This window comes from Anser brachyrhynchus (genome assembly GCF_964034855.1).
Source record: "Anser brachyrhynchus genome assembly, chromosome: 1".
Classification (NCBI taxonomy): Eukaryota; Metazoa; Chordata; class Aves; order Anseriformes; family Anatidae; genus Anser; species Anser brachyrhynchus.
The window spans coordinates 156,900,296-156,922,570 of NC_137694.1; the positions used below are offsets into that span (position 1 = coordinate 156,900,296).

General features: G+C 36.0%; 1 protein-coding gene across 3 annotated transcripts in view; it reads left to right on the top strand.

Annotated features, from left to right (window-relative positions):
* UGGT2 (UDP-glucose glycoprotein glucosyltransferase 2) overlaps positions 1–22,275 on the top strand; it is a 95,050-nt gene that overhangs the window by 29,735 nt on the left and 43,040 nt on the right. For all 3 annotated transcript variants that reach the window (XM_080605996.1, XM_080605998.1, XM_080605997.1), the window contains 10 exons: positions 3,182–3,273; positions 4,836–4,986; positions 7,063–7,182; positions 9,950–10,035; positions 14,071–14,206; positions 15,762–15,893; positions 17,421–17,585; positions 18,025–18,148; positions 18,229–18,327; positions 20,163–20,257. In XM_080605996.1, the coding sequence (XP_080462122.1) occupies positions 3,182–3,273; positions 4,836–4,986; positions 7,063–7,182; positions 9,950–10,035; positions 14,071–14,206; positions 15,762–15,893; positions 17,421–17,585; positions 18,025–18,148; positions 18,229–18,327; positions 20,163–20,257 (1,200 nt within the window). The remainder of the gene's footprint in view (positions 1–3,181; positions 3,274–4,835; positions 4,987–7,062; positions 7,183–9,949; positions 10,036–14,070; positions 14,207–15,761; positions 15,894–17,420; positions 17,586–18,024; positions 18,149–18,228; positions 18,328–20,162; positions 20,258–22,275) is intronic.

Sequence of the window (22,275 nt, forward strand, 5' to 3'; positions counted from 1 at the left end):
TTGTCAGTAGATGGTTGCACGTGGGATTGGTGCATGGAGAATACAATCACATATCCCAGCAGATCACCTTCCTGGGCCCTCCAGCTTTCTTGTGTACTAGGTACGTTTGATTCTTGGGTAAGATGATGCACTTCAGTGATTTTGCAGAGATCTTTTAATGGGCTTAACATTATGGAGACATCTTCCTTCTTGCTCTAGTGAGAAGTGCCATAGTTTTTCCATACAATATCTGCACCCTGCTTCATTGCTTTCTGTATACATCTGAGAAATGCATTTTCCTATATCTCGTTGTTAAGGTTGTAGTCAGGATAAAGCAAAACAGCTCTGATGATCATAGTTTCTCTAGAGTATATGAGTGTTAAAATCAGGTTCTTTCTTGTTGCTTGGTGAAGTCTTTAAAATGTCTTGTTTCCATTAAAGCTCTGTAAACACACACACAAAAAAAACCCAACTTCTTAAGCAAAAACTACTGTACTCCAAAACACAGAAAAATGAAAAGTATATCAGGAATTAAAATGTCTATTATTACTAAATATAAGGGCTAGGCAAAGTAGCGAAGATCTGGATTGAAATGAAGATACCTGCATTTAGGCACATCCATCTAGGTATCTAAACTCCTCTTATAACAATGAAGAAGTAGTCAATGTACATCAAAAACAATTTTTCTCTCTCAGTGGTGGTTTTTTGGGATGCAATTGAGCTGCCTAAACCTGTTTTCTGAAGTCATCTGGGATGCCACGGGGTATCCGTCATAGCCACACAGGTCTGGTGAACATGGCCATGTGGACATCCATTCTCTTCTGCCTGATTTGTACTTTCCAGTCCAGAAGCCTTACCCTGACACCTTTCAGTATCTCAAATGACATTGGGTATCTTTGTGGTTGGTCAGCTGAACCACTGACATGATTCCATAGACTGGATTGAATGCATTAACTATAACACGATCTTAGGCACCTAAATTTAAATTTCGTATACTACATCCTACAGGTCTTTAGACAGATAAAAACCAAAATCTGTTGAATAAAAGTAGGGAAACTTCCTGAACACTACTGCTAGAGCACAATAAATGGGCATGTGCATTCTTGAACTGCGGCGCATCCATCTAGCAGCAGGAGAGATACGATCTCATGCTGTGTGTAACTGAATGATTCCCTCTCAAGATAATGAAAGTTGAATAGGAAATGTAACGGGAGGAAATAAAGGTATTAAAAGTTGAAAGGCATCTGATGATTTAGATGTAATGAGTTGATATCCAACTAAAAAAGAGACAAAGAACTGCTATGGGTAAAACAAAAAAGAAAATCTCATTAAACACAACTCAAAACTTCCAGTGCAATAATTTGCTGACAGTTTAGCAACGAAATACTGTGTGAGTATTATTAGCATTAAATTCTAGTCTTGGGTGTCTAAATACTGCTTTCATCAATGTTGTTAAGGCAAACGGATGAACTTCCGAACAATCAAATGCCTGTTATCAAAGATGTGTAATGTGTCTCAGCTCTGAATCAGCCCAGTTCTTTTCCTACAGTACCAAAGGATTTGGAAACATGTAGACTCCCATTGCAATACCTATTGGCTGATTCTTTCATCTTAGTTTTTGCATTTGTTTCAGTTAGCATTCATTTTTGTATGACCTATATCAGCCAGTTGCAATCTTATCAGTATCTCTGTTTATTTGAGTCTCTGGGCTTATAGGGATGACCAGTAAGCTTTCAGTCACGGTACAAGATCTCTTAGCCTAAATGATGATTTCAGGGCTTCAGGGACAGGGCTTTTTCTAACTCCCTGGCTTTTCTCACAGGATCTGAGTAAGGGCCCTGAAAGATGCTGGTAAGATTTTGTGGGGCTGGAATCCTGCTTATGTTTGCTGTTCACTCCTTGAGTCAAGTGGTATTAATGGGGAATTTTCTGCAGTCACAGCACTTTGTGGTACAACTGTGGTATTAAAATCGTGGTCAGACTTAGATTCGCTAACTACAGGAATATTTCAGGTCTATCTAGGACTTTGCATCTCTGCCTGGTGCAGAGTGAAAGTGAGACTTTGGGAGGGTATTTAATTTTATGTGAAGCTAGGAAAAATGTGTCAGACGCCAGCTACTAGTTCTCCGTCTTGTTTTAATGGTTGCATAAGCTTTACAGCTTTCAATATTTTCCTGATTTTTCTCTCATTTGTTCAGGGGCAGTCTCAGAAACGAAGTAACATACACAGCCTGAGTTGCTTGCTTAAAGTGTGCTTTTGTTGAAATTGCGTTTTTTGTTCACTGTTTTGTTCAATAAGTGAGAGTTAAATGAGAAAAAAAATATTTCAGCCCTTTTTTTTATATTTTTTTTCCATGCATACTTACAACGCTTTGCAGTCCTCTGTTGGGAATTAAGACAGATCTGGAAATCTGACAGCTCCTCATGGTGTTAGTTGGAATAAACTGCTGTTGTTGCTCCTGTTACTTATCTTGCTTCAGCCACTGTCGATAGTTTGAACAGTGTGGTGCCTCACTGCTCTCTGAGAAAAAATGATAAGGCAGTCCTTACTCACTAAATACTACCTTCATCTTGTGTTTGTTTGATTATTGTGTTTTTTCTCTTTGCAAAGCAAGGATATGCTGTCCCTTTCTGATCTATGGTCTTTTCAAGATCCCTTTGTTAAATGAGATTGTATGTTTCTAGTCTGTCTTTTCTACCTTCCCTGAAGAATTGCTACTGCGCATTTTTGGAATTGTGCAAGATTTTTAGATGTTAAGAAAGCTAGTTTGAAGTGGAGGTGTGAAGGACATGTCGGGCCTCCATTTACTTTTTGTTTGGACGTTAATGGATTTGCAGGAGGAATGTTCTGGGGGTAATTTTTCAAAAAAAATATGAACCATAGTTTGTGTGTATTTTCACTTTCTGTTGACAGACATTGAGAACGTGTCATCGTCTATATTTTGTACAGGTGGGAACACTGTAGGTTGGGCTACAGCGGGGGGGGCTTATACAACTGTTTTCATTGACAGTGTATTAAACAACACCGGTAGAAGTATGCTTTCAATATTTTACTAATAACATTGAGATAAAAGAAGAAATTATGCTGAAGAGATTTGATGTGTCTGTTTTCTAGGATTACGTACAGTTTTGTGTATGTGTGTGTGTGTATGTTAGTGTTGACATATACCTAAATCTGTTAGCAATGCTTTTTATTTTTAAGCATCTTCATGATACACTTGGAATCCAACCCGGAGAAGCACGTTTATTTCTAAATGGACTTCATATTGATCTAGATTTTCATGATCCATTTAGGTAAGAGGATATGTTTGGCTTGAAAATTACAGAATCACTAATAATACTGCAGTTGTGCTTATGGTGATAGATAATCAGATCTGTTGCATTTTGGGGGCCAGGAAGTATTCCAATAGAGAAAATATTGCTTTACAGTCTTTTTGCTTCGTATATGAAAATTGCAGAAGTAGTTGAAACCAGTATTTTTTTCTTGGAATATGTGTTCTGTAATTTACTTACAATTTTATATCTTACCATGTAAAATTAATTTTGAAATGGAAGGAATCCAACGTGTGTATACAAAGGTGGGAAGAACACTTCAGAAAAAGTAAATTAAGTGCTCTCTCATCTTTATTTCATAAGAATTACAAAAAAAATACAGGCATTAAATTTAGTTTAAAGATACGTTGGATAATTTTAGGCATGTTAGTGAGTCTGTGCCTGGTCACCTTTTCTAATGAATTCTGTTATTGTGTTCTAATATGCTTTTTTCTAGAAGAAAACTTTTTTTTCCAGTTTCTGTTAATACAGTATAATTATATTGCCTGTGATTTGCCTCTTCTTTGCAAGAACTCATAAAAATTGTGGACATTTTCCATTCCTTTGCATGTTGTGAACAACAAGACAGACATGACTACTTCAGAATCATGTTGGTGGCATGCAACCTGTCAATAAGTCTGTTGATGCTAAGGCTGAAGTTTTTTATGTTCTTGATTTGTCAGTCTACCGTTTTTATTTTTTATTTTTCTATTCCATGTCTTCTTTTATCCTTCGATGAAGATCCTTCGACTTTTTTGGTCCTAGAGATAATAGTTTTGTGTTTGTTTGTTTTTTTTACTTCATGTTTTTCTCAGAGTTTTGAGATGAGGTCAGTTGCATCTTTTTTGATAATGTTGCAAATATTGATAGGTACTTTAAAATGATAATGCTAAATTTAATTTCAATATGATTTAGAAGAAACTTTTTGAAATAGAGAAAACTCAGAATGAAGCAAAATAGAAATAAAGATGTTTGTAAAATCTATTGTGTTCTAACAGGCAAGTACTTCAGGCTTGTTTCCATTGTTATATTGAATTTTCAGATTGTAACAGATATTGCAGAGTCCTGTTCGGGCATCTTGGAAATAGCTTTCTTCACATGATCTTAGAGGTGTAGCTATGTGCTTCCTCCCTGCTGTTCTCAATGTTCTGCTATAATACAGACATAGGGTTTGTGTGTGTCTCCATCACTTGCTGCCTGTTTATCTACACTCTTCTTGGATTCCTTCCTCAGCCAGAACAATGCAACAAGCAGCATTCCCCTCTGCTGTCCTGCCACATCTTTTTAAAGATGGTGGATATTCCTTCATGTAAAATAAATGTGAATAAACCAAAGTTGCACAATCTGTTAGAATCCTGTTTTGAAATATGTTGAAGATAAATACTTGTAGTGTTATGAGTATATTTTATTTTAGACATTTGACTGTAGGAGAAAATAAGAATGATTTTTAATACTAAAAGTAATCTTTACCTTAACAGTCTTTGAAATTTTTTCCTTGTTATGCCATGACAAGATTTCACAGACATTTTGTTTTCTTGAAAAAGTATCTTAGAGACTCTTAAAGTGGATGGAAAAGTAATGCATGGCCTTCATGAACTTGGAATCAAAGAGGAGACCCTGAGTAAGTTTATGAGATTGCATATACATCCAGCAGATGACAGTTATGCACTAGACATTCGCCATTCTTCGATAATAGTGAGTATTTAAACATTTATTTTTTAAATATTGCATATTTGTTAACTCTATGTATGAGAGTTTAATAATGTAGTATATGGGGTATAGTTGAAATAAGAGGCATAATAATGTTTCAATAAGCAGCGTAAGATACTTTGGAGGGTGGTATTCCTTCAGAGTATTTTAGGAATAATTTTCTCTAGCATATATCTTACTAAAATTTTAAGGTGTTGGATGTTTGAAAGAAAAGAAGAATGTGTCTAAGAGTAGTTGCAAATCATAGTTGTAGAATTTGACTTTGAAGCAACTAATCACAGAATCACAGAATTGTAGGGGGTTGGAAGGGACCTCAAGAGATGATAGGGTCCATCCCCCCTGCCAAAGCAGGTTCCCTACAGCAGGTTGCCCAGGTAGGCATCCAGATGGGCCTTGAATATCTCCAGAGAGGGAGACTCCACAGCCTCCCTGGGCAGCCTGTTCCAGTGCTCCGTCACCCTCACTGTGAAGAAGTTCTTTCGCATGTTGGTGCGGAACTTCCTGTGCTCCATTTTGTGGCCATTGCCCCTTGTCCTATCCCCACAAACCACTGGAAAGAGGTTGGCCAAATCCCTCTGTCTCCCACACTTAAGATATTTGTAAACACTGATAAGATCCCCTCTCAAGTCTTCTTTTCTCCAGGCTGAACAGACCCAGGTCTCTCAGCCTTTCCTCATAGGGAAGATGCTCCAGGCCCCGTATCATCTTTGTGGCCCTCCACTGGACTCTTTCCAGGAGATCCCTGTCTTTTTAGTACCAGGGAGCCCAGAACTGGACGCAGGACTCATAATCACAGAATAGTTGAGGTTGGAAGGCACCCCCGGAGATCATCTAGTCCAAACTTCTGGCTCAAGCAGGGTCCCAGAGAGCACGTTGCACAGGATTGTGTCCAGGCAGCTTTTGAATATCTCCAGTGAAGGAGACTGTTCAACCTATCTGGGCAACCTGTTCCAGTGCTTAGTCACCCTCACAGTAAAGAAGTTTCTCCTCATGTTCGGATGGAACCTCCTGTGTTTCAGTTTGTGCCCATTGCCTCTTGTCCTATTGCTGGGTACCACTGAGGAGAGTCTGGCCCCATCTTCTGACATCCTCCCTTCAGAAACTTACAGATGGTGATCAGAAACCCCTGAGCCTCCTCTTCTCCAGGCTGAACAATCCCAGCTCCCTCAGCCTGTCCTCATATGAGAGATGCTTCAGTCCCTTGATCATTTTAATAGCTCTTCGCTGGACTCGCTCCATGTCTCCCATGGCCTGGACAGAGAGAGTGATCTCAGTTGTATTATGCAAGACTGCTGAATGTACTTTAAAAGTAGGATAAGTGAATTGTGGAGAACTTACACATCTTGTTTTCCATTGTCCAATGACTCTGCTTTTTTTCCTTGTTTTTCAAAGTTCTTAGTTTTCAAAACAAAGGTTATATGCAAATGGAAAAGGCACTATGAGACTGATTTTCTCCACCTGCAAGAAGCATGTATCTCTCTCCTGTTTGCCAGTTATAGATAGCTTGCACAGAAAACAGTGTAAGAATAGCACAGTGATAAATATTAACATGAAAGAAAAAGAAAAAAGTAAAACTTATAAAATTGTATTTTTAAAAACCACGTAAAAAATGACTGTAATTGACCATGTATTAATTACTTAGTTATTCTGATATATCTTAAGTGCTGCTGCAGCTGATAGATAAATATTGTATGTCTTTCAAGATGGCTATGCTATGTTACACACGTATCTGTGTGGTAAGTTGTTATAATCTTTGTATTGTGAAAGTACTTTCCACACTTGAAAAAATGCTTTTATTCACATTCTGATACAGAACGCAAAAGCCTTTTTCCTTTTCCTTTCATAATTAGTTCTGTTATGTGCTGAAAAAAAAATGAACATAGTGACTGAAAAAAAAAATATTAATTTTAGAAGCTATTTTCTGTTACTAATTAAAAAAGAAATAAAACTTTTTTCCTGTTTCCAGGCTTTCTCTGTGTTTTAAAATAGCTTTATTTATACATACATAGTTTATCCACTAGTTAACGTGTTTTTTTTAAATGGTTGGCTTTTTTATTGTAGTGGATTAATGACATAGAAAAAGACTACAGCTATAGCACATGGCCTGCAAGCTATCAAGAACTGCTAAAACCTACATTTCCTGGAGTTATACAGCAGATCAGACGCAATTTATATAATTTGGTAAGTTTATATAATTTTTTTTGCATAATGTATGTATCAATATGTGCACAGACAGTCCATTGAAAAATACACATTCTGTATTCACTGTTGGTTATGGGTTTATGTTTTCTTTGTGGGTCTACCAACAGCAGTGAGAATCGTTTTGTTTAGTAAGTCACATGTGATTATTAGTCTCATTTCTAGAACTGTTGTTTCAGTCTTTTGAGTGTAGCAGATTTTTGGTGGTTTATTTCTATAAAATGTTCCCAGAATTATAATTAATGTTAAATTTTACATTCTACACAAAGAGTTTCTTGGTAAACTGGACTATTTTCTAGTCATGATGTAAATATACATACATCGGTACATTGTTGTGTGTATTTGGCCATGTAATGAAAGGATAATAGTAGACAAAGACAATGGAAATTTCCAGTACTACATTATCAAATTACGTTCTTCAAAATGTGTAAGTGAAGGGGCATAAGGGAAGACCCTGAAACTAGAGTTCAGAAAGCTGTTGACTGTAACAGCTGAATATTCCTTATAACAACAAGAAACTATTTTTACAGCTGATTGATATCTCAGGACAGTTAACTTGTGAATGTCAAACTGAGATCAGTTAATTGAGTAATTCTTTATTGTAGATGCTTCCATAAAAAGCAGTATTTTAATTCCAGCTTTATTTCTTGGTTTTCAGGCTTTGCAAGCAAGCTGTTAATTTGAGTTTATGCCAGGCAACTGACTGTATTATAAATTAGCCTCTTAGTTTATTGAAATCCTTCATAGAGTTACAATTATGATTGGTGAAGTAACACCACTATTAGGATTCAGAGACAAAAGACAAAGATTGAGATGGTGCATCAACAGGCTACCAACTTCTGGAGGAAAGGAGGAATGTGTGCTTCACTTTAAGACTATTTTAGAAAATGTTGCCGTTTTCATGGAAGATTCACCACTGGCTTAGGTTTCCTTCTCAAGCAATTAGAATGCTTTTATATATCACTGAAGAATACAGTTGGAGATGCAAAATAATGAAAGGTCTGCTTCTACTGCCTTGGTATATAGTTTAGGAGATGAAAAGAATGCATGGGATTAGCACTGAAGAATACAGGAAGAAAGTTATTTCAGCCCTATAAGGAAAATATGTTGAAATTCTTCTGATTCAGTGGATAACATGATAACACTCTTTAACCTCTCTGACAAGAAAATGTTGTAAATGACATTCAGAAGGCAGTATTGTTACAGTTTGACAGAGGAATGCAAACATTTTATCTTTCTGAGTAAAGAGGAAAAGAAATCATGAGCTACTTCTACATGATGAATAAAGCACCACTGAGTTAATTTATATTTTTTGATGAATGCTAGTGTCCAGTGAGTGCTTATCTAGGAAAAATATAAAATATAATTTCCTTTAAAATAGCTCAAAATGAATATTATTCTGGGGAATGTCGGGAAGCTCTAATGGTACAGCTATGTCAGCTTCCTTGTGCATTACTGTAATACTTTGACCTGCATGACAACATAAACTGGTTTTCCAGAGGTTGTTTGCCGTGTGCACCGCAAAGAAAAGTTTCTGCTCACTGATTGAACAAATACTCGGTATTTCATTTTTTAACTCCCCATTTTGTTAATGGCTTTCCTTCTTTTATACTATACAATATCTGACTTGTTTTGCCAGGAGCTTTCCTGTTCCCTTCCTTGCTGCATATAGATGACTTACAATTATTAGTGAATTTTCTTCATAGAAAACTACTGAGTGAAGGTCATGGTAACTGTTCTTGTTTTAGAGGTGGTGAGCTGAGGTACAGAAAGCATACTAATTATGAATGTCTTGTAGTCTCATTTTTCCTCTATATGTAGTATTCCGTATCACTCAGTAAGTTAAGGAAGCAGCTATTACTGTTTTAAATTAAAATAATTACAAAAAGCAGTTGAATGAAGTTCAATGTATAAAAAGACAACCAAGATACAAGCAATATATAACTAAAATATGCATGCTTGCAATGAAGCAAAAGGTGTGTGTAATATGAAGTAGATTGCATATGTATTCAAAGTTAAATATTGGTATAGATTTATATAGCAGCTTTATTATAGAAATCGACAACATATCATTTAACTATAATCTGAGGGGGAGGGAGTGTTCCAAATTTTAAAATTATTCTGCTGCATTTCAGCTACTCTAACAAAATTGTGATCCGTTCTAAAGGGACTTGAATGCAAAGCTGAATAAATAAGGTACCAATGTCATAATTAAATCTGCCTAAGTATAATCTACCCATGCAGACAAATCACAGTTTTGGATTCTGTGCATGCCTGAAAGATCTGATTTTACACTTCAAGCTACAGCAAGTGAGACAGTGTATACAAGGATATGTGAGACAGGAAAGAATTATTTCCCAGTGCTCCATTTTTTAAAAACAGTTTTATGTCAACATATTCTGTTTACTTCTTTTAGTTTGGTTTTCTTGACAGTAGGGACTTAGTTGCAAGTAGTAATAGAAAAATTAGCACTAGATCTTTTTTAATTAGATAACTTCAATTAAAATAAATAGAATAGTGGCACAGTCTTTCAAAGGAGAGGTTGTTGTTGGTTTGAAGTTTAATAAACAGTTAAATCCTGTTGCTCGATATTTGGTCCAAATCCATTAATTCTGAAGGTTTTTTCATTCATACTATTCATGTTTTCTTACAATGAATGTTCTAGGAAAATGAAAACAGTTGGGGTGTACAGCTCAGAAATAGGCATAAAGACAAAATATTGTCTCTATAATATATTTTCTCTTATTAGGTTCTTTTTGTTGACCCAGTCCAAGAAGATACAGATGATTATATGACATTGGCAGAATTATTCTATCATCATAATGTACCGCTTCGGTAAGGAAAACCTGAAAGTATTGAAGGAAAGTCTTAAAAGAAAGCTGCTTTCCTTTTTTCTTTGTCATCTTTTATTCTGCTAAGCGAAGAAATGAGTTCAGAGGAAGTTCAATGCAACAACATTCTAATAAGCCGTATTTTTAGCCACTTGTGTTAAGCTTGCTGGAGTATTAAGTATTCTTAAGCAAGTAGGTTGTAAAGGATAGCATACCTGATTGAGTGGAAAATAAACTGTAAAATTCTGATAAAAAGTTACCTTCTCAAATAGTCCCACTGGATGCCTATGTGAAGTTGCATTATAAGCAAAATATTCTGTAAGCCGGCAGACAAATAGTAAAACACGATTTGAGGTTTTTGTTTTGTTTTTTTTTTTTTTTGCTTTACTGAATGTTGTTGTTAAAAAACTCTTTAAAGATTAAAGTGAGATTAACCTCACCAAGTTTTGAATTTCTAGAAATTAGTCATGTGAGTCTGAACTAGCAGTCACTTGAGAGAAAGAGACACTTGTGAAGAAGAATCCAGTTGTTCCGAGATACCTACTTTATGAGAAAATGAATTGTTCTGCAGTGTCTTACAGGTTATAAAAGAGAAGAGTGCCCGAACTAGATCCACCGTTCAGCAAGATGAACTCCATGTTAAATAATTAAAATCTTCCCATGAAATGGCTTTCTGTTTCCCCCAGTAAATTGCAGTATTTTTAATTTTGAGTTTCCTTTAAAATTTTTTGCATTTCTTATTGTTCTTTTGCTATTATTATTATTATTCAGTGACAAAAAAAGTAAAGGAGAATAGATATTAGTTATCTGTGCATTTTCTGATAAATAACAGTATAAGAGCAGCCAAAGAGTCAGACTAAAGGTCCATTTAGGTCAGTATGTCTGCAACAGGCTTAAAGAAGCTACCTAGGTAGGATAAAAAGAACATATAAACTACGTACTTTGCTTGAGTATTTTCATAGCCTTCAGACATTTGGAGATCAAAGGATTTCAGACTCAGATTCGGTTTCTACCTATTTGGCAACAATAATCTATTTCTCTTCCATAAACTTTTCTGCTTTCTCCTTGAATTTGTGTAAATTTTACAACCCACAGTATCTTTGCCAAGCATTTTCACATTTGACCTATGGGTGCATGAAGAACTATTTTGTTTGTTTGTTTTGAGCCAGACTTCCAATAGCTTCATTTACTGCTCCCGTAGTTTTTATAACTGGGAAAGACTCAACAGTTTCTCCCATTCTCTAGATGCCATTTATGATCTTAAACAGGTCTATGATATTCTCTGACAGTCGTTTCTTTCCCTAGGTTACTAGTTATTTCTTATTTGGAAGTTGTTCTAAAGGTTCTTTTGTTGTCTTAGGTGTCTTTCCCTGAACTACCTTAGTTTTGACATAACTTCTCTGAGATGAGAGCAACAGCCCTGTACACACTACTGAAGATGTGGGCAAACCATGGGGTCTATACAGTTCTATAACGTTTTGTTTTGTTGACTGTTTCTCCTATTCCCAGATGACACAAGGTTTCAGAAAAGTTGTTTATAGTAACGATGGATGTAAAAAATGGAAGAAGCAGTTTATTGTAGAACATGATGCATCTTTATGCACTAATCATTATTTATATCTTTTTAGAAAATGTGCTGTATTTCTTACTTCCCTTTGTTCTTGTGATCTGATGCAGTCCTAATTATGACCTGAAGTTTCACCTAAACAGTATTACACTGACATAACACATTTATTATTGTTAGTTTCAAAATACCCGCTGTGCGGTGGCTATTCGAATGAAAACCTGGCTTCCTAAATCGTGAAAGTTGTTGCATTATTGCTTATAAATATAGAGGTCTTCTGAAATTTGGACCCAGTATTGCAGATTCTCATGTTCTTCTAGCAGCTCTCAGGTACCATGAGATCAGTAGATCTCTCATGTGCTTGTAGCAGCTATGATGAAGCTATATGCTATATGGAAATAATCCCAAAATGTACAGAGATGAATGAAATTCCAAAATGCATAAGCAGAAGCCAGCTTTGAGTCTGTGCGCTACTCCTTTAGAAACTCGTTTGTGATTCCTCTGTTCCAATTCGCCTCTTTTTGATAGCTGGCATGATTTTCCAGCTCTTTACCAATCTCCATGTTTAGAACATCATCCAGCGCTGCTATTTGTGTAGTCAGGGATAGGCAGCAATTTATCCAGCTGTGTTTCCTAAACGGCTGCAGTTGCGTAAGCCAGGCAGCACATTGAGCAGTCTTGGTTGCAGTTGTCGGCCAGAGGCATGCATACCTGTACATTTGCTAAAAAGTAAATACAGAAGAGAACAGAGCTGAACAGCCGCTTCCAGAGGATTTTTCATGGAGCAGTTTTTCTGGGGCACTGTTGGTTTTGTCTTGGGAGAAGTGATAGCTACTAGTAGAGGATTTTTCTGCAGATCCAGTGTGAATAGCATTAGCTATTCAGGATGATTGAAGGCTGTGTTCTGGGAAACTGCACAAGGTGGATCTGAGCTGTAAAAGCAGCAGAATATGTACATAAAATCCGTATTTTTATCTAAATTTCTGATTCTTAAAAATATCTGATTTTGGTCATTGTTTTGGTTTAACCCTGGCAGACAGCTCAGCACCACACAGCCACCACTCTCCCCACACTGGGATAGAAGAGAGAATCAGAAAGGTGAAAGTGCAAGTATTCATGGGTTGAGATAAGGACAGCTTACTAGGTAAAGCAAAAGCTGCACGTGCAAGCCAGGCAGAATCAGGAATTCATTCAGTCCTTCCCACTGGCAGGCAGATGCTCAGCCACTTCCAGGAAAGCAGGGCTCATCACAAGTAACAGTTTTTTGGAAGACAAACACCATCACTCTAAATGTTCACCTGCCTCCTTCTTTACCCCAGCTCCTATTGCTGAGAGTGACACCGCGCAGTATGGGACATCCCTTTGGCCTGTTCAGGCCAGCTGTCCTGGCTGTGTCCCCTCCCAGCTCCCGGTGCATCCCCAGCCTCCTCGCTGGCAGGGCACCGCGAGAAGCTGAAAAGTCCTTGGCTCTGTGCAAACACTGCTGCAAAATAACTAAAATATCAGTGTGTTATCTCAGGTATTTTCATCAAAAATCCAAAAGAGCGAACCTATACAAAGAAAATTAACTCTACCACAGCCAAAACCAGGACAGTCTTCTTCTTCCCATTCTTCACTCCCGTTACACATGCAGGTTTAATGTTGGAGTGCAGGGGGTGGGTTGGGGGTGTCTGTTCTTCTAATAAAAAGTATTGATACCAGACAGTGAAAGGTTTGCAAATACTTAGGAGGAGTCTGATGGCTTTGCACTCACAAACTCCCAGGTGACTGACAGAATCCACCTTCCTATTCACCTTTTAATGCAGGCCACTGTGTTCGTATATTTCTCCTTTTTGGGAATCTAAATGATCTAACTATGGCTGTACACATGCTACATCACTTGAGACCGGAAAATTTGCCCTTGAAATTTCTCTACTCTTTCTCCTCCTTACCTATTTTTTTGTGAAGTGGCTTGCAAGATGGAGCTTGTCTACTCTCTTTCTTTCCCTGTCAGAAAACGGCTTAGTGTTTTCCGGTCCAGGTCAATTTGGCAGTCCCAGAGATCCTCAACAGAAGGATCTCTCTTGTCCTTTTCCTACGCCGAAGAGTCAAGCCACTGAGATGGTGATGGCAGGAACATAAAGAATGTCATAACTTGCAGACAAACAAGGAGAAAAAAGGTCATGAGTAAATCTTAATGACTCACAGAAATCCTAATTACTGTCAGATTTAAATGGAACAAAAGGCATATCCAAACCCGGTACGTTTTCAGTAGCCTAAGCATAGTCTGGGAGATCTGATGAAGACTGCATAGCAGGTGTCCTGAGCATCACCACACGGAGTCATGACAACACCACCTAGACACAGAAATTGTTTATGGCTACATGCTGGACAGATTACTTGAGTGAAAACATCTTGTTCTTTTAGGTCAGTTCTCGAATGTGTATGAAATTGATATTGTTTTAAAATGTATGATCTTTTTCTGTTTCTTTATAGAATTGGATTTGTTTTTGTTTTAAATACAAAAGAAGAAATTGATGGAAATGAAGATGCTGGAATAGCTCTTTGGAGAATGTTCAATTACATTGCAGAGGAATCTGACACCTCTCAAGCCTTTACATCCATAATTAATGTTAGTGTCTTTCACAAGAAATCATTTTTTAAATTTGTTACTTGTCTACATAGTTAGATTTTGCTGCCTTGTGTCAACATGATACATTTGCATTTGCTTTACATGGAAGCGACGTATTAGAAGTATATAGCATTAATTTATTGTAGAATGATTAGCAGAAATATTTTCCTTGTCTGGAAACCAACTTATTCTTGTCATTTTAACTATCAACAGGCTTTCTTCGAGAACATAAAAAGGTAGACGTGTATCTCATATATGCGGAGAAATAGAAAAATTATTTGGAAAATCATTGTGGAAATGTGGAAAAATGTTTCTCTATTATTTTTGTTAAAGTCATGTATCTGCCTTTGTGTTCTGTGTCTCTTGGAGTACAAGCATTTTAAACTTACACTGGCAGTTTTATAAGGTTTGGAAAACCTTGGTTATTCAAGGTTTAGAATGGTGTAGAATGTGAAACAGACTGAGTTCTTTCTTTTGCTCATGTTTGGGCTGTTCATGGGTGTCAAAAGTATTCCAGACTTGCAGCTTAACAAACGATTCTGGTTTTCTGTGTGAGAGAATGTAGGTTTATGTAAAGAACAGAATTTCAGAGATAAGAGATGAATGGAGGGAAGTAAAGTGAACAATCTATGTGAAAACTGCAAGCAAAATAATATCAGAGAATATGATATTAATACATAACATTTGTTATACATTTTTTCTTTTATTCGTTGCCTAGAAACTAATGTCATAGACAAACTCAAAAAGTTTAAAATAAAAAGAACTGAAGTAATTATCTACAACCAGATTACAAGATATCACTTTACAGTAACTTTAACATTCTGATGTTTTTCTGTTTACTTTATTTCATAATATAAAAAGGAGGGGGTGATAAATACAATTAAAAGATAACAAAAACAAGGTACAGTATATCAAGAAGATACGGTTTTGAGATATTCAAAGCTATAAAGATAAATGTACTGTACTGATCTCATTTGAAAAGAAATTAGAATAATTTCTTCATTCAGATTTATTTTGTATGTTTGATGAAAGTAATAAAATCTCATGCTATGAAATCAAATAGCATTGGTAAGGAAAAAGTGTCATTCTAGGAAAAGTTACCAGTTACTTATTCAGGCTTGGATTCATCCCATATAGATTGAGATTATCGTTGCAGGAAGAAATATCACTGACTGAGGCTTGGATTCACCCCATATAGATTCAGGGAACTAACCATGGTTAGGTAGTCTATATTAAGAATTCCGATTCCTTGTCTAATCAGTGGAGAGACATAACATTTCACATTCAGCTCACATAAGTGTATTTCCTTTGCCACTTCAGATTTAGACTAAAGGTATAATAGTAGCTTAATCAGAACAGTGCTCCGATGAAAAGTTGTGCATATGTGTGATGGTGGTAATTACTAAAGGAATATAAAGATTGCAGTGTAGTAATAAAAGCAATGTAATATTATACCAATATGAAAATTACTAGCACACTATAAAAATGTGAATTTTTAAAATTTTTATTTACTTTTCTGAATTTTATTTGTAGTGTTTTTTTCTAATTTTTACAGGTGTATCATGAAGTGAAAGATGGAAATGTTCTAACAGTTAATCATGTGAAAAAAGTTCTCAGAAACGAATACCCCTATGCTGATGTTCAGAGCATCCTAGGTGTTGATTCTGAATATGATGAAGGGAGGAAGGTATGTTGAAAGCAAAGTGGTAAGAAATATTGCAGTACAGTTAAGTTACTGCATTTCCTAAGCTGAAAGGTTACTAAATATTAAAGCAAGTAAAAACAGGATCTTTAAGTTAAATTTTTCTTCAGCATCTATTCAATTACTAGTGGAAATGCTGAAAGGGTTTCTGTTTTACAGCTCTCACTATTAAAATTTACTGCTGCCAAGTGTTTTTCTAACAAGCATGTCAAAGGGGCTCTGTCACAGTTAAGCAATTGTTTACCTGTACGTTCTGGGTGAGGAGCAGATGCCTGTCCTCTATGCAAATCATTGTTTCCTTTAAGTGTGCTTTCTGGTTACGGTTTCCTTTGGGAAAGACAACTGTGTATTTTGATTTAAAGGCTGTAGAGAAGACGTTTTATCAATAGTTGATTATATTGATGATTTTCTGCTGAAGAATGATAAAAGTACTGTTTTTCTTCATGTATCTTCAGCCCTGCCATCTATAAAAATGTGTGTTTCTCATCCACTTTATTTCCTTTTACATTTCTTTATATAACGTGTATTATATCCCTTCAAAAAGGTACATCTGGGTAGCAAAAGAAAGGTGCTGTTTGCCTTGTACTGGTTGTTCCTCACGACACGGAGATGCATAGAGCCTTCCATATAGGACCATAGAACATCTTGGTTTGGAAGGGACCTCAAAGATCCAGCTCCAACCCCGTGTCGTGGGTAGGGACACCTCCCACCAGATCAGGTTGGCCAAGGCCCCATCCAGCCTGGCCTTGAAAGGCAGTTTGAATCTCCTTTAGAAAGAGCTGGCTATGCTTAGTGAATGAAAGCTTCTCATGGAGAATATTAGAGGAAGAAAAATAGACTGAGACCCATCAAGGCGGAGCCCCCTCTACAAGCAGGGACTATGAGACGGCAGTGAGTAGCTGGGAGGGGACAGTGGGATGAGAGGAAGATGGACACACAGAGTTTATAGCCTTCCACAAAGTTACGTTGGAAGAACATGGAAGAATACATAATAGGAAGGGGAAATTACTTTTGTACCTTCTTTGGTATTTGTCTCACTTTCTCTGTTTGGGAATAACCTGGTCTGCTTTCTTTTCAAGTAAAGCTTGGCCTTTAAATGAAAAAACCTTCTGAGGGTTTTTGGAGTGCTGCCTTTGAAGGAAAGGTCTATGTTGATCCACCTCAAACTACAGCTGTGTCTAAGTCCTTCTCCAAAGTTATTTGCTTTTTTTTTTTTTTTTAACTAAGAATATTAAGCAAAATAAAATAGTATTTTTCAGCGAGATGATAAAGCAAAAGTTTAAAAACCCATATAGAGATCAATAAACTGTTTTGTCCTTCTGTTTGAGAACTGACTCCAATGCGTCCTGTTTCTTTTCCGAATATTTCCTGGTTTGTCCCTGCTGTTTGTGAGAATGTGTGACAGTGAATAGTACTTGGAGATTAGAGTTCATTGTCTCTTGATATTAGTTTCATTTTTTGGTACAGTCAGCCACAGTCCATTTAATTCTGTGATATTTCTGATATGATCAGGCAGGAGCAACCTTTTATAAAAAGACTGGCCTGGGTCCATTGCCTCAAGCTCTGTTTAATGGTGTGCCCTTTAACAGTGAAGAGATGGATGCTGCAGAGTTAGAGACAGTTATTCTTCAGAGGATTATTGATGCCACCGGGTTCTTCCAGAGGGCACTGTTCATGGTATGTTAAAGATTTCTGAATGAACAGCAGATGAAATATTTGGGAGTGGATTGTTTGAGTCATGTTTATAAATTGTATTTTTTATAACAAGATGGTTTGAAATTAATAGTATGACAATTGAAATTACATTGTTACATTAATTTGCAGTCATGATTTTGAAACAGTTTATTTAGATCATACAGATTTGAGGAACAACTAAGCATATACAAATCATATGGAATTTCTCAACCAGAAACTGAGAGTGTGTTGTAGCTGTTAATTGAAAAATGTGCATATGGTATTTTGAAATACTGTGTGATATGTATACATTTTTGACCAGAAGTTGTCCATAACTTCTATATAAGCTTTAAGCTTAGTTGAAAGGTGGTATAAATACTTGGTCCTTGTTTGTCTTGGAACTATAGGAGTACTGATTTATTTATGTATTATCTTCTTACAGGGTTTGTTAAATGATCATATAAATGCAATAGATTTTCTTATGGATCAGAAAAATGTAGTTCCCCGTATAAACCCCACTATTCTTGGAGCAGAAAGAAGATACATACATTTCAGATCCACACCTGGTAACTATTTTTCACAGATTGAGACTGTTATTATTATTTTTCTTTTTTAAGTCTAACATATTCTGTTTTACATTTTGCAGTTCCGTTTGATGTGCAGGACTTCTCTACTTTCTCATTTTTGGACTCACAAGATAAAAGTGCTGTGATTTCAGACAACATGAAGTATTTAACAAGAAAGGGTATATTTATTTTGCATATGGGTTGTATGTTATATATATGTATATGTTGTATGTATATGTTATATATATACTCCTTTCAGGGGCCAAATCATACCATAATATTATAAACATAAATGATAACAATATGGTAATTATTTCAGATTTGGTAGTTTTGAAATCAGATGATTGTCATTAAGTCATTTTAAAAGGAACTGGAAAAGTTCCAGACATCTGAATACCTGTGCACGTGTGCACACACCACACACATATGCATAGACATATACCCACTTACCAGTTTCTGGGAAATCTCCCTATCTTCTTATCAGAAGAAATTTACCCACTTGTTAGTGAAGTGACTGGTGGTTTTTGTTTCACAGACATGAAGCTAAAAGGTTTTTGAAAGACTTTTTTTTCTAAAGCAGACTCAGTTTTCATACTGGTATGGTTTTACTTGAAGATGATATAGAGAGTATATTAAGTTTTCAAATTATTCTTAGTTGCAGTACTATAAAGTGAAGACTATGAATTCTTTATAATATCTGTATCAAAATTAGGCACTTCTACACTTGAAGGGATAATCGATTTTAATTTCTATTTGCTAACATAAAGTTTGTTTTTCCTCTAGTTACATTGTTTAAATTTGATCTTTGAAGCTATGTCTTCCTATAGAAAAGGAAAAAAATACATACTGATGGATTATCACTCATTTATACATGTTATCATGATAAAACTCATGCTTTTTTGTACAATTAAAATATTTTTGATGTAATGCATTTGAATTGCATATGCAAGTACTTTCCCTCTGAGTTAGAAGAAATTCTGGAGGCATAAAACTGCATTAGTATATATCATGTTAACATCTTGGAGTAGACAGTTAACCACTGCTGATTTACATCATCCCATCGAGGAACAGATGATTCAGTTAGCAAAGTTCTGTTCTTTCAGTAGTTATTATGTGGTATTAACATAGTTTTCATTTATTCCATTATCAGAAAAAGTATATTTAACATTTCTTAAGAATAAAATTCAACTCTAACTCTCTTTGATTCTCCATCTACAACCAGAGGTATATACAAGCTAGCTGTCAAATTATGACTGGTTTTCGATCTGTTGGCTCAGTGCAAAGATTCAGATCTCTTGTGTAAAACCCATAAACTGTAAGCTGGAATCTACATTTCAAATCTCTGTCACCAGTGTGTTTTTCCAGACTTTAACAAAGCTGAACCACAACTTCTTCCTCGAATCTCACTAGAACCTTGTAAAATTCCAGTCTATGCATATTACCTTATAGGGAACATATGATAGACCTGAGACTGATACTTTCCTGGAGACAATTTTGCAGATCTTTTTAATGAACCATTGCCCTTCTATGAAGATCAAAGAGCACGAGACTATAGACCAGGAAAAAGAAAAATTTTCTGAATATACAGCTATATGATAGTTTATTTTCTTTGAGCTGTATAGGATATATTCACATTTGTGTCCAGAAATGATAAGTTTTACCCTGCTTGAAGGACTCTGCCTTTGCTCTTGGGGAATGTAGGTAACCATGAGAAACTTCTGACAAAGCAGTTTTTGTTAAACGGAGCTAGTTTATTATTTAGAAACATTGTGTTTCCATGTACAAGAACAGATCACCTATTTTAGCAGCTCTCTCATAACATGATAAAGTGCCTCCTAAGAATTTTATTTCAAATCAGAGGGCAAAAGATACTGATGTGGCAAAAATTAGTCCTACAGTTGAAGTCAGCAGTCAAATATACACAAACTTCAAAGTCTTGAGCAGATTAATTCATTATTTATTATTCATGAGAAGATTCTCCAGAGTGTAAAGCAGGATTATCTTTAATTTTCAGATGAAGATGCATTATATGCTGTTACTGTCTGGGTTATTGCTGATTTTGATAAGCCAGCTGGGAGACGACTGCTTTCTAATGCCTTGAAACACCTGGTAAGCTTCTAGCAGATTTTATTCAAAAAAATGTATTTTTTTATTATTATGAATAAGTTCTTACCAACATTGTGCACATTCAAAAATTATATTCTTAAATGGTCTCAGGTCAGTTTCAGACTTAGGAGACTGTGGATTTGTTTTGCTCTATTCTCCTGTGGTTCTGGCATCTTACAGGCCTGTAAACAGTCATTTGGTTCATGGACTTCTGAAGCAGGAGACAACTATGCAGTTGTACATTATAAGGGTGAATTTCATCCCAGTTACAGGGAAGTTAGGATAGTTAGGAAGTTGGGATAATGCCTGGTCATGTGAACCATTATGCAGTGCTCTCCTGTATCATATGACACAGTTGTGGCCATGAAGTGACTGGTTTTTCCTATGCTATTTGTATACTTCTGAGTCAGATTAAAAGTTTATTTTATTTAATATACCGATAATTACTTTTGTAGGAGAATCATTTACGAGTTTACTCATTTTTAAGTTCTTTGATATTAATAGTAGGATTTAAAGTATACAAGCAAATGCCACATGAGTATAAATTACAAAAAAACTCAATTTCAGGGAGTTTAGAAGACTAATTACAGACTGACACTGGGAAAATACCTAGATTTACTAATCAGGAGTGAAATCGGAAACACCTTACGGAAATTATAAAGTTGATATATTGCAGGGAGTGCGTGATACCAAGTATGTCCTAAACAGACACTTAAACTGCAGAGATGAATATTCATTGCAAGTCTCTGTTAAAGAAAAACCTTTCATTTATCTGACTGCTAGATCTGCAGCACTGCGTTGACAGATGTATTCCCTCTGTAGTTTCACGTCCTTCCCTCTTCAGTGAGGAAAATAAAGGATAGTTCCTAACTCTAGGAGGTGAGAACTGTCTGGGCAAGTCCCCATGTGACAGTGGCAATCTAGGAAAATCATTAGAAAAAGCTGTTCTGAACAAGGTTTGTTGCATCTTCAATGAAATAGCAGTTTAGTTGATTATCTTCATTCTTATTCATAGATTTGATTTGGATAAACCTCATTACCCTCTCTACGGCTTGGTCTAGTAATTTTTCAAAATTTCATGACAAATAGACAAAAACACACTGTTTTTTCAAAGTCCATTAATTTGCATAGAGATTCTCTACCCATTTCCACTCCCTTTCATCTCTTGGGTCTGGGTCTAGCAAAGTAGAATTTCCATTAGGTGCAGAAGTGGCATAGACACTTGTGCATGAAGTGTGCAAGGATCTGTTAGGGGAAGTGGTCAAAGGAAACACAATTTAACTATTCCAGCTAATTTAACTATTCCAGCTAATATATAATAGTATTATTTTGAAAACTACTGGTATATTTTAACTTTGAAAAAACTAGAAATGTCTTGGCTGGCAGAGACCTCTCCAGTATCTCAGCATCCTTACTGCTCTGGGGGGGCAAAGCCAGGAACAGCAGTCCAAGTGCAGCCCCACAAGCACCAAGGAGAGGGGAAGAATAACTTGCCTTGATTGGCTTGTTGCCCATCTCCTAATGTGGCATACTATGCAGCTTGTCCTCTTTCCAGTGAGAACACCCTTCTCAGTTTAAAGAACACTTTTTCAGGCTTTTCAAGTGTTTAAAAAAAACAACCCACTTTTATTAAGAGCTGCGGTTTAAATTCTGCAGTTTAAGTATGTTGAATACCACTGATTTCATCCTTTAGTATTGTATTCTTTATTGCAAGAGAGTCCATTTACCTTTTCTTCAGTTAGTGACACTACTTGGTCCTATCCGAGAATCATCAATCTCTCATACTAAGATTTAAGTGTCATCACTGATTTTAGCAAGTGAAAGAGTTTCCTGCTGATTAAGATTAAAGTGGTAAGTGGATAAATTTTCTTGTATCTATTATATGCTCAGTTTGATATTTTTTGAAAAAAATGGAAAAGCACATCTACAAAAACAATCCTGAAATCTGTAAATGAATACTTGTATATGTACTTTGTTAAAAATGCACCTCTGCAGAATGCTCAAAGTAATTATTCTGTCAA